This window comes from Nyctibius grandis, chromosome 10 (assembly GCF_013368605.1).
Source record: "Nyctibius grandis isolate bNycGra1 chromosome 10, bNycGra1.pri, whole genome shotgun sequence".
In the NCBI taxonomy this organism is placed as follows: Eukaryota; Metazoa; Chordata; class Aves; order Nyctibiiformes; family Nyctibiidae; genus Nyctibius; species Nyctibius grandis.
This window is the reverse complement of record NC_090667.1, coordinates 21,688,246-21,701,209: the sequence shown is the minus strand read 5'-3', so window position 1 is coordinate 21,701,209 and position 12,964 is coordinate 21,688,246. Positions and strand designations below refer to the sequence as shown.

At 40.9% G+C, this 12,964-nt stretch overlaps 1 protein-coding gene across 1 annotated transcript; it reads left to right on the top strand.

The window, feature by feature from the left end:
- Nucleotides 1–791: 791 nt before the first annotated feature.
- Nucleotides 792–12,736, top strand: ARF4 (ADP ribosylation factor 4). The gene is made up of 6 exons (XM_068408654.1): nucleotides 792–1,278; nucleotides 8,037–8,117; nucleotides 8,677–8,786; nucleotides 10,136–10,207; nucleotides 10,741–10,866; nucleotides 11,781–12,736. Exons 1-6 carry the CDS (start codon nucleotides 1,212–1,214, stop codon nucleotides 11,865–11,867), a joined length of 543 nt encoding a protein of 180 aa, XP_068264755.1. The 5' UTR covers nucleotides 792–1,211; the 3' UTR covers nucleotides 11,868–12,736.
- The last annotated feature ends 228 nt before the right edge of the window (nucleotides 12,737–12,964 follow it).

Here is a 12,964-nt window from a genome sequence, read left to right as displayed (position 1 = left end):
ATTATTACCATACTATGGGATTTTTACAGTAGCTGTGAAAGCAGCTGTTACAGCTGCTTGTGAAATCAAACATACCTCTCAAAAAATGGCATGTTTCTAATAAACCAGGGCTTGTTTCAGTTTTATTCCCATATTACTTCCCTCTGTCTGCTTGCTGCTTCCTGGCCAAGAAACTATGCTGTTTTGGTGCCAAGATCACACTGTTTGCCTTGACTCTGCAGCCTCTGGGACTCTGCGGAGGGTTCAGGTCATAGAACCAATGTAAGAAAAAGATCCTGCAGCAATCAGTGTTCCTGCGATAGAGGGCTTTTTGTTTGTTTTTTTTTTAGGGTGTTTTTTTTTGTTTGTTTTTTTGTTTCGTTGGGTTTTTTTAAAATTACTTGGCTCTGTTGCTACTAGGGTGTATTTGGGGCTCTAGGAGTATTGATTTTACCCTGAAACCCCTGCTTCTCTCGCGCGCGCGCTCAGCTGTGCTTTGGCCCTGCGGGAGCAGAGCCTGTTGGCTGTCACGCCTCAGCCGCGGCACGGCGGGAGCACGATCTGCCGTCAGGTGGATGACTGGGGTGGGGGGTGAGCCAGGGGCACGCGTGCCCCGGGGAGAGGCGCTCGGGCCCGCCGGGCGGTGCTGCGCGGCCGGCCGTTGGCGCTGGGCCTGGGCCTCCGCCTGCGGGGCCGCTCGGCGCCCGCGGCCTCCACCTCCCGGCATGCCGCGCTCCGCCGGGCCGGGCGGCCGGAAGCTGCGGCAGGCGGATGTCAGCCCGCGACTACATCCCCCGGCAGGCGCTGGCGGCAGCGCTCAGGGGCGAGCCGGGCGCGGGGCGGGCGCAGCGCTGGCTGGGAGCAGCAGTCCCCGCCGCCGTTGGGCGCTCGGGCCGTGTGGCGGAGGGTGGTGCCGCGCACGGGGGATGTGGCGAGTGTGACGTGATTCTGTCCGCGTTGGAGCCGGGGCGGCCGTGGCGAGTGTGACGTGGCAGAGAAGGAGCGAGCGAGCGAGGTTCCCCAGTCACAGAGCAGCAGCTGCCGCTGTCGTTGCTGCCGCCTGCGCCTTATAAGTCGGCGCCGCCGGGCTAACGCCGCGCCTCAGCAGCCTGCCTCCTCCGCGGAGGGATCCGCGAGCGCAGACAGCAGCCGGGCCGCGCTCCCCCTCCCTGCCCTCTCGCCGCCCTCCTCCCGCTCCCTGCGCCGCCGCCCAGCCCCGCGCCGGAGCCGCCATGGGCCTCACCATCTCCTCGCTCTTCTCACGACTCTTCGGCAAGAAGCAGATGCGCATCCTCATGGGTAAGGGGCGATAGCAGCGCCCTGCCGCCGCCCGTCGCGGCCTCCCGGAGCCTTGCCGCCGCAGCCGTGCCGCCCTACCCGGCCGCAGCCGCCGGCAGGCCCGGCCATCCGCCCGCTCCCTCACGGACGCGTCCCGCTGGCGGTGGGGGAGGGGAAGCCGGCGGGAGGGGGCCGCGGGCGTAAGGCGGGGTGGGGCTTGCCCCGTCCCGGGGTGTGGGGGACGGGGCACCCCTCTATCCCTTTTCCTCAGGGCTTGGGGGGTCGTTGGAAAGTGAACGAGAGGAGGAGCGGTGGGGGAAGGGGGTGGGGATCGGAACATGTCTGCCCTTCCTTTTCCTCCGCCGTGTTCCCGTTTTCTTCTGCCCGCCGCCCCCCTAGTCCCGCTCTCGGGGGTCGCGGCTACAGAGGGGCAGAGCCCCGCTCTCCCCGGGTTTGCAGCGGGGCGTGCGAGGCTTCAGCCCCCGCTCCTTGCACCTGCGTTTCCGCTTGCGTTGAGCCGGAGCAAAATGTAGAACAAAGATCAGGTTGCAGCGGGTGAAGCCGGTGCCCGGCTGCGGGGGGGCGTGCGGCGGGCCGGGGGGTGCGTGTCCCGTTTCGGAGGAGGCGAGCGGGGTGTGCGCCCTGCTGCTCCCGGCGCTGCCGGCGCCGTCGGGCTCTCGGCCGGGAGGCGCCGCTCCGGCCCGAGCAGGGAGGCTGTGCGAGCAGGACGTGACAAAGCCGGGTGTGTTTAACACCGAGAGCTTAAGAAATTGCCTTATAATGGCTGATTTTCCTAACGAAGGTGTCTGTACCTGACTCTCGTGAAAGGACGTTTCAGTATAGCATATGTGCGCTTTAATTCTCCTGAACCTCATGCACAAAATGATGAAAACCCATAGGCTGCCTTTTCAGTGCTCACTTAGTTTTACTGTCAGCCTGTAATTGTCTGTTTGGAATGAGAGTGTATTTCTCTTAAAATGGGCTGTGTAAGAGTTGAAGCCAGTGGCTCTTGAAGATTCTCACTTTAAGATTATGGTTCAAAAGGTCAAAGCAAGTGCATACTGCATTCCGTATTTCCTCCACTTCAGCTCTTCCCTGCCGCCTTCCACCCACCTACCCACCCCCACAAGCTTTATGTACAAACAAATCTTAACACCAAAATTTTCTCAAATGCTGTTAGTAAAGTGAATGGAACTTGACTCATGGCCATAGACTGAAGGAGCTTGTCCTAAGAAATTATATGAAGTGCTCATTTCAGTATAGCCAGCAATGGGTCTGGGTCCTAACTGTGAAACTTCTTGGCACGCTACTCATCCTTAACACTGCCTAGGTATGTAGAGCAGACGCAAAATGCAGCTTTTTTTAATTATAATTTTCCATGTTCTCCATACATTTTGAGATGACAGAGTTCTTTATTACATGCACAGTAATTTTTATTGTATCTTTGCTGCTTGAAATTAGAGGCCCATCCATTTCAAAATAACCTGAGTAATTTTTGTCTTCGAGACAACTTAGTACGTCTGTTGGTTTCAAGGAAGTGATTTGACTGTCTCCCTAGCAGCCAGGCTCTTCATGACTCTAAATGAATGAAGTAAAATCTTCAAATGAGCTTGACTGTAGGATGAGATAGTGTTTGTGGTGTTTGTAGTTCTGTTGCATTCTGCAAAATAATGCAAACAGGAAAGCAATGTCATAGAGATCAAAACAGCTTGCAGTGCTTTAGTTTCTTCATTGGTAGGTAATTAGCTCAGATTTAGGTTAGATATGAGTTAGGGAGCTGTACTTTCTAGCATTTGGTTCAACTGCATCTTTTTTTTTTTTTTAAATAATTTTTATGTTAAGGTAGGGATTATATTCAAATACAGGTCTGGATCAGAGCATGAGACTGCAACATATTTGTTATTTAGTATAAGAGGGTAAAACTTTTGCTGTGTTGTGATGAGGTAGGATGTTTAGAAGCAGAGTGTGTTATATTGGCGATCACAAAGCAAAGAGCCACCATTTATGCCTGTAACGTAGAAAAGAAGCTCTGCATGGCGTTCTACATTATGTATCAGCACTTTGAGGAGAGATGTCTGAATGTATAGTGGGACTGAATTAAACTTTTCCTCAAGGTGATAATTTTCAATGTATGATTTGAAAATGAGCTGGACAAGGCTAGGCATTTAAATAGTATACCAGTGAAGTAACTTTATGGGGTAAGGTGTTCATGGAGAAATATTTAGGGGAAAATATTATATGGGTGAGTTGATAATGAACAGATGATAAATTTCTAATTCAAACTTCCTTTTCACAGCTTGCTTCTGTTTCTGCAGAATTCAAGATAAAGTAGAATTAATTTAGTTCTTAAGACAGACTTTGTGTTATTGAGTTCTGCAGAATTTTAATATTTCTCATCAGGTACTATTACCAACAGCAAACATGACACACTATCTTTTATATTCTCAAACTACATTTATGGTAAAAGGTGGACATTTAACAGTATACTGTTACTGAAATTTTGTTTTTAAAAAAACTGCACTTGTATAATTAATATTTCTGAAAAGTACTTAAGTTAACATGATTCTGAGGAAATGAATGTAAAATAATTCCTGTTTCTTCTTTATATGTGGAAGCAAAGTGAGGGGAAAGAAGAAGTAACTGTAGGGTAGGATTGAATGACTTAAAGTTAGTCTAGGCAACTGAGGCATTAGAGTGGAAAAACTGAGTTCTAACCCTACATGTACCTGTTTGTAAAACTCTTAGTTTCTTGTGCTTAAAAAAGAAAAGTTATTGATTCATTGTGCACCTTTCAGTATTATAATGTAGTGTTCTGTGTCTTGGTGTGGTTGTGCAAGTGTTAACTGAGATAGTAGCTACTCAGGAGCTTTGACTACAAAGGTAGTTATTAAATACATTGGGGAAAAAAAATTGTCTGATTCTTTGGGAATTGTGTCAGCATACAGCACAAAACCATTTAGCTGGTTTTTATTTGTTTGAGGTTTTTTTTAACCACTGTTGGTTTGCATGCTGTTGGGGTTTTTTTTGTGTGTGTGTTTTCTTGAGAAGCTGTATTGAGAATGACCCTTTCATGTCCCCCAAAGACTTACCCAATTGAAACTAAACCTGAAAGAGGAATAGTATGTAAACAATAAATAAGACAGGTTTTGAGAGCACTGGTATAAAGGTAAAGTGAAGGAATACAAACCTGTAGTAAACTTGAATTCATTAATTTTATTTTTTTAAGCTGGCTTTTGTTTGTAACATAAATGTCATGAATCAGTTAGATACAGACGGAGCTTTTTTTCTTTCTCTGATGATGGGAAACGTTCATGTTGGAAGTGGCAACACACTATATTCTATAGTAAACTTTGGAATGTGGTGACCAAAATCTATTGCTTTTGATGGGGATTCCATTCAAAAAATCAGTTCTCACTTTTTCTGCATCTATAGTTTATATGGAGTTCTGTGCTATGATAACTGAGGCAACTTGATACTCAGCCACCAATGATCAAAGTAGAAAGCTGGTAAAAGAGGAGTGTGATGTGGTCACAGGGGTGGTGTTCCCAGGGACAGGCGAACTACAAGCTTGAGCTGTAGAAACGCGACTGACAGATTGTGGATAAAACACTCTTAAGAGGAGTGAAGGGCTTAGAACCACAATGGTTTTAACAGCAACTGAAAGCATTGTAGATGTTTTTTCTCCAGCCAGAGGAAGAGGATGTTTGACTTAAAGATAAATGGTTGCAAGTGCAAGTCTGTGCTTCCCATTTGTATTTCATTGTAATCCTAGTGCTTTGTGGTACAGCTGCTGACCGTCATACCCTACATCGAGATTCTTGCACCTTGGTCTTGTCGATGGTCAGCCACGCAGTGGAATCAGAATGAAAATGTAGAATCGGAAATTTACTTTACATTATTTGGGGATTTAAGACTTAGGCTTTAATCTTGATAGTTAAATCAACTTAAACTTTATGATATGGAAGTAGCTTATAGATTTACATTTATAGTGTTCCAGTGCAAATGTAAACATGTGTTTATTCTTGGACTACTAAAAGCAATAGTTAACGCTTCCTAGCAGCTCAAAAGATTAAATATGATGTGGTGCTCTGAAGTTTATTAATCTAAGACAGGTGGTAAATGGCAAATTGGAGTAAGTAGTATGAATGGAGGCTATGCTCTTGATGAGTATTGCTGTTTAGACTTGATAACATTTGCAATTTGGCTAAAAGAGGTGGTTTTTGCAAATAAGGTCATGGTGACTTGCAGAAGTTGCCTTTCCTCAGTTAAAAGCTGCTATCTCAAGTGTGGAGTCAGAAGAAAACACATATCCATAACTCGGCCTGCCTCAGTGCAAAGTCCAACACCTTAATTAGAATTGTGGCTGAGAGTGGATTTAAGCAAAGTCTCTGGGCTTTGCGCTTACATAGCTCATGTAGCTGTTTGCCAACGCCATTGAGGACGTGGTGGGTCCTGGCCCAAGAGCAGAGTGGATAATTGGGGCAATAATTTCTTAAATTTATGAAATAGTTTAAAATTCTTGACTAGTTTCTAGTTTCTTAACTCTGGGTCATATCTTCAAATGATTCTCGATACCCTCTGTGTATTCTTTGAAATGAGATTAGTTTTTTTTCTTTTTCATTGTCTGTCTGTATCTTTAGTATAAAACACTAAAACCATTAGTGTAGATAACACCATCATTGCCAATTTTAACAGATCTTGTCAGTGTTTGTTCTATTGGTAACTGTTTGGGGCTTTTTTGGGGGGTGGGAGAAGACTTTGTGAGTATGTGTAGCTTTAATTGTTGGTTCACTAAATGATCTTAATGTTAATTTGCTGAAAAACTATCACATATATACCACATACATACATTATGTTTTCTTGTAAAGATCTAGGCATCCTACAGATGCTCACTTGAAGCTGATCTACGTGAGAATAGTGTTGGACTTCAAGCATTGTGCTGTTAAAAACATTGGTTTTCAGCATAGATGGAGTATTTGTGGGTTTCAGAGTTCACCAAAAGCATTTTCTAAGGCTACCTGACACTTCACTGGTGTAGGGAAAATGCTAACCTTTACGAGTTTCATGACTTGCAAGCTCTTGTGAAACTTCTGCTGCACCATGTCTTTTTTTTGTTCATGATTCTGTGTGGTTCTAAAAGAGACCAACACTTAGACAATAGCAAACAAAACTGTTAAATTTTAATTTGAGCATTTTGGACGGTTATTCCCCCCCCCAAGGAACTTTGGTTTTGATGATAGATTTTCTTTTTTCCCCCCCTTCTTTCATGACATTAACAATTAGAAGAACTTCTTTTTTTTTTTGAATGCACAGTGACAATATCAAAGAAACTGCATTGGCATGTATAATCCTGTTCACAGTATCAGAATATAGGACAATTATAGATAGGTTTTTTAATTAGTTTGCTGTAACAGCAGTTTCTGTCTTGAGAAGGAGGACGCTTTTTAAGAGTTCGGTTTCATTCTGAGTAAGTAGGTAATCTCGAATTCTATTTTACTGCAACGCTAAGGAAACAGTTGTATTATTAATAGTCAAGTCATCAAACCACTTAAAGCTTACCATATCGCAGTCACCAAGTAGGAAATTAACTCAGAACATTTAAGAATGTTATCAAACACGGATAACATTTGGTTTCTTGTGCAAGTATTATTTAATTAATTCTTTTATGGGCGGTTTCTTTTGGGGAGCAGGCCAAAATTTTATTGACTATTTTAAGTTTCACAAATAGACATTTTATTCAAAGTGTTGCTGTGGTAAGTGTTTAGTACCTACTGTTTATTTAGGTGCTTATGTGCTAGGTGTTGGATTCTACCATGGAGTTAGAATGTTAGAATGGAGTTGTATTTTTGAGTTGCTCTTCTGTGTTATGAAATGCCTAACAATAAGCAGTTGCACAAACAGTTTTAGAAAACTACAGTGTATGCTTGCAATGTCAGTGATGCTTCTCAAAAATGTCTTTGAGGCTGCAGTGTATTTTTTTTTTAAGGATCACGTATTTACCACATAGCTTACATTGAAAAACAGCAAGCTTAAGTTTCCTTGTAGAAGCAGAGGAGCAAATTTCAGTGCAGAAGGCCTTCTATAAAGGTCAAAAGTGGAGACTCCTAATGAAAGCATCCTAGTGGATCTCAATGAGTAGAAGTGATGTCGTGAAGAAGAGTTACAGCCCTTAGGGTATATGCAGACGGAGGACAGGAGTTTTCTAATATATGTGGTTTTGTCAGTGCAAAAGAAATGTGTTAGCAAAGGGACAAGGGACTGGAATGAGGGAGCCTGAAGTGTCTTCCATTGATACTGCCAACTCCTGTTGGTTCAGGTGCATGTGAAACTGGCGTTAGCAGAAGGTTAAGTAAGTGAGACCTTCCCCAGCTTGAGTGTGAAGTAGCAAACGTGATCAGTTAGAAACTATGTGCAGCTTGTAGATTGTTGCTAGGCATTTAACATTATCCTGACTTACACAGAAGGAACTTTCAAAGTGAATGATAAGACTTAAGTAACACAAATATTAAGGAAGATGACTAGAAACTTGTGAGCCTGTAGGTTGTGGATGAAAATGCATTATTGACCTTATTTTCTTCGTTGCTTGTTCTCTCTATCAGTGCTGGGTAGAGAACATGGGGAGGAGCACAGAGCAGTATATCAACAATGACTTAAGAATGTTTAAAAAGTTGTTCTTCTTAGAAAAAAACCCTAATACTCTGCATGTAAAATGGCATGTTTTTAAATTAGGAGTTTGTAGTTTGTATTGTGAACTAAATCAAATTTTCTGTTTATTCTAGTTGGTTTGGATGCTGCTGGCAAGACAACTATTCTTTATAAACTGAAACTAGGAGAAATTGTCACCACAATTCCCACTATTGGTAAGATAACCGATTCTTATGTCTTCGTTCTTGTTACTCTAAATTTGTGTTGTGAAGACAGGCTTCTGAAGAGTGTCGGGATTTGCTATCTTTGCCGTTAGTGTAAGAATCAAAACAAACATGGGCTTTCTGGTACTGCCATAACATAACTGTGTCTGACCAAAGATATATCTAGACCAGAATCCTGTGTCTGACAGTGGCCAGTAGCAGGAGTATAGGAACCAATTAAGTAGCAATGCTTCCCCCAAACACCATGAACTTCTAGCAGTTTGTGGCTGAAAGACTTGCTGAACCAAAGGTTTTTTTATTGATTAATTTATTGGATAATTTGGATTTGGATAATATTGGATTTTATTGGATAATTATTGGATAATATTGGATTTTATTGGTTAATTTCTTTTTTTCCCTTCAATCAATTTTCTTCTTGACCTAGCAATCCAATTCTGATAAGCCATTTTATATATATTTGGGAGAAATATAACTTAGGAAGTAACTATCTTTAACAGGATTAGAATTACATTTTAACACTAGCATTAACTATTTGATTCTTTTATTTTAGGCTTTAATGTGGAAACGGTAGAATATAAAAACATTTGTTTCACAGTTTGGGATGTTGGTGGTCAAGATAAAATTAGACCTCTTTGGAGGCATTATTTCCAAAACACACAGGTAAGAGTTTTGAGATGGCAATCGTTAGAGACCTGTTTTGTAAAGTGTCATTATGTGTGGAAAGTTGTCTTCTGTCCCTTCCTTTCAGAAAGGCTCCTCACTACTTCATGCAAGTTCTGAGGGATACCCAGATTTTATTCTATTTGAAGCTGGTTTGTTACCCTGAAGGCTTCAAGTCTAGTCATGAGTGTAGCCTGGCAAGGATGAAGTCCTTTAGGATCTGCTGGTGTTCTGTAATGTGCCAGAGCAGCTGGTTGGTTTGTGAGGAACTATTCAACTTTGCTGTATCCATGTTTTGATCTGTTTGAACTGGTGTTGGCTTATACATAAGAAATGTTATTGTCTAAGCACCCTTCTACATATTCTTTAATCAGCCTCAAAATATACAGCCTTTACTGTGCTACATCAGTGTATTTAGTATGCTGAGTATGTAAAAACATAGCCAAAATCTTGTTACCAATTGATTAGAAAGTGTCTGCTTCATATTGATGTGACTGCTGTTATTTTTGGTGACATAAATGTGATTCTTCCCTTTGGTTCACAAGTAGTAAGGTAAGTTGCTTATTAGTATTGGAAAACTTGGGGAGTGTTTTGGGTTTTTTTGCTACTGCTATGTTGAACATAGATTTGTTTCCAAGAAACTTCTGTGTAGCATAATGGATGTGATTAGTGCAAAAAATGGAGAAGTCTGGAGAGACGAAAAGGAGCTAGCAAACTACTGTTGTGAATAGAGTAATATTTAATTTCAGTTCTTTATTCAGCCCTGTTACTAAATATTTTTAAAAGATGCTTCTGTTTTCTTAAAGGGAATGATAAAATGTAAGGTTTTTAGACTGAAATTTTAAGAGTAAATAATGTGTTTGTAAGTAAAACACTTGAATAACAGATGCCCTTAGAAATACAGTTTGGTACAAACTTTTTTAAACAAAATCAGGCCTTACTTTAAGGGTGTGTTTTTTTTCTGTGAAACATGAGATGCTAAGCACTTGTGATTCTCTTGCTGCATTTAATGTGATACAATGAGTGAAAAGGGAGGAGGGGGAGTTAACTTCTGAAATTTTGCTGGTGCCTTTTTTTTTTTTTTTTCAAACTAATGAATACCACACTAATCTATAAATTGACATTTGTGTTATTTAACTTTTTTTTTATTTAGAAGACCTAGCCTTATTTTGCAGTTGAAACTTACATACTTGTTCAGGCAGACGTCTTGCATTGCTTAAACAGAAATTTCTGTCAAATTTGCTTACCTAAAAGAGGGGATAGTTACAATATTCAATAAGAGTTTTTTGGTTTTTAAAATAGTACTGCATGTTTACATTGGTTTTTCAAAACTGCTTAACTTCTTACAGGGCCTCATTTTTGTGGTAGACAGCAATGACAGAGAGAGAATCCAGGAAGCAGCAGAAGAGCTGCAGAAAATGGTAAATATCTGAAATATAGTTGTTGTACTTACTTTGTCTTATTTTTGGATGTGTGTCAGCTTCCCTAAGAGATGTAGGATTTTAAAATTTTGGGGAGTTTGTACAGTGCATATTGTATTCACCTGGTAACTCTGGGTCACATATGCACTGAGTTGTAACTACAACTCTGTAGAGAGCTTTAGCTCAAGAACTACTAATGTGTCAGAACCTTCCTTTCCTTCATAAAACCTTAATAGAAATGCAGCAGATGAAGAAAGAATTTTGGAAAAACAAACTGGTGCTAAGAATTTCAGCAGCAAGGTGCTGGTAAATTTAAACTGCCTATTGAAAGAATATTTCCTTGTAGGAAAAGTTCTGTTGGATAATAGTTAAATTTTACTCAGTGTTTACTGAAGTCACTTTACTCAGCGCCTTCAGGAGCAAGAAGGAGAAAGTTTATAACCCTTAAATCAGTATTTAGGTTTTGTGGCACTCGTTGAAGTAACTGAAGTACTTAACTGAGCTAATTTAATAACTGCCATTTTTTCTGTTAGCTTCAGGAGGATGAGCTGCGAGATGCAGTGCTGCTTCTGTTTGCAAACAAACAAGATCTGCCAAATGCCATGGCAATCAGTGAAATGACAGATAAACTAGGTCTTCAGTCTCTGCGTAACAGAACTGTAAGTGCTAAACTTCCTTGTTGCTGAACTCTTGTCGTCCTTTATTATACATCATAAATGTATTTTATCTCCCCTTAAAGGAAAGGGAAGTTTTCACCTCTTTCTGTAGAAAGATGCACATACCTGCAATTAAAATCTGTAGTGCATCGTTTAAGGTCCTCGTTACAAATAAGTGATTTAGAAGTATAATCCAATGTGTACAGCTGTTGGCAGTGTTTCATCTCTCACCTTCTCCTGGAAAAATACAAATATTCTAGGTGGTCACTGAAATACAGCTGTCAAACCTGTTTGACAAAGCATGTGGTGGGCTTTCCTGTTTTCCCAATACTTGTTATTCTGGGGGAGAAAATGCATTCTGCATTCTCACCACTAGAAAGATGGGAGGAAATTAAGTAGCTCCTGAACTGTTAGATTCCATCTGCACAAGCCTTTGAGACATAGGGTTGCTTCCCATAAACCATCTATACTTCTGTAATACTCGCTTAATGTCTGTGTGTTAACACACTAAGATCATATCCATAGATGTTTTAGAGGTCTGTTAATTTAGATAATTCCATGTCTGTTTCCTGAAGAGCAGTCTTTCAAAAACAAGATACTAGTTTTCAGCATATAAACCAAATGCAAGTTCTGTATTTGTTTTTTGTTGCACTAAATGGTGTTCATGCATTTGGTAGGCCAACACTGAGTTTTTGGATAATGTCTGAACCCCATCTACTCTATATATACTTTTCAAAACTTAGAAAAATACCATCTGTTCAATATTGACTCTTACGGCACAAAACAGTGTTTAAAGAACACTATTTGAGTGAGATACGCACTATTGAGTGTGTATCTGAGTGTCATGTACTGTGATAACATAGGTTGCATTTTGTCAGTTTTCAAATTTAATTTTTCTTTGTGTTCTGCATTAACAGTGGTACGTCCAGGCTACCTGTGCTACGCAAGGAACTGGTCTGTACGAGGGACTTGACTGGCTGTCAAATGAACTCTCAAAACGCTAACTCAAACTGGATGACTCTTTCACCAGGGACATGTTTGATATAAGTGGTCTAGGCTTGTTACAACAAAATTAGTTTGCATCTTGGTTATTACAGTATCTGGAACTGATATTTGGGCAGGATATTACAGCGTTTCAACTTACTTTGTTGCCAATTACTGTTTACCGAGCTACATGTTGCAAAGGTAGCAATATGCTTGGGTAAAAAAATCTCCTTAACTTGGAAAAAGTGTATCTTCTGATTTTATTCCCCTTGTTAGCCTAAATGCCTGAATATAGTTATTGTGACATCTTTAAGATCTGTTTTGAATACTCTTTTGAGCCCAAATAAATTAATGTTTTAATTTTTTTTCTCCCTGCTACTTTTAGTTTACTGATGCCCTGTTTCATTCCTCAGACAGTCTGCTGATTTAAAAATGTAGCATTCCGTATGTATTTATTTCTCTCCCTTGCCAAAAAGAATTCCTAATACTGCTTGTTCCAGCCAAGGAAATGCTCTAAAACACTATACAAATCTACTGCACTGAGGAACATTTTATTAATCCTTGGGTTCTATCAGCCCAACTTGCCTTTGTGTGAATTGGATTTGATGGGTAGAATAGTTCTGTGCTGGTTGCGAAGAGCTCATGTTGAGGTTGTTTTTAATATTCAGCAGATTGTCTTCCTTTATATTGTATCTTTTTTTTTATGTTGCATGTTGCTTTTTGGTATCAGCCTGACTATTTTTGCCCAGTGTATAATAGTTCTGCTGAAGTTTTACTGTTTGTTGGTGAACATATCTTCATAAAGAAATTTTGGAAAATCCATCAAACTCAATGGATTAGTTTCTTCATAACCCACTTGGAATTATTCCTAATAAAATGATAAAATGTATAGTTCTGTGTATGCTCTTCTTGATTCCTGAAATAGTTGAACTGCAAGTTTTCACTTTTTCTGTAGAGTCAGCTTTCCTGCAGCTTGAATGTGAACATCAGTCTCAGATTTTCACTTGTTTGGAGCTATGTAGAGCGGGACGTGGAAGGTGGACAACAAAGTTGTATACAGTGCAGTAGAGTAGCTGTCATCAAGACTTATATAATTCTGTAAGTGTCTCTTGAAGTT

Coding starts and splice junctions, on each gene's coding strand:
- ARF4 (XM_068408654.1), top strand. CDS start 1,212: ATGGGCCTCACCATCTCCTCGCTCTTCTCACGACTCTTCGGCAAGAAG. Junction 1,279..8,036: donor GCAGATGCGCATCCTCATGG/GTAAGGGGCGAT, acceptor TGTTTATTCTAG/TTGGTTTGGATGCTGCTGGC. Junction 8,787..10,135: donor ATTATTTCCAAAACACACAG/GTAAGAGTTTTG, acceptor AACTTCTTACAG/GGCCTCATTTTTGTGGTAGA.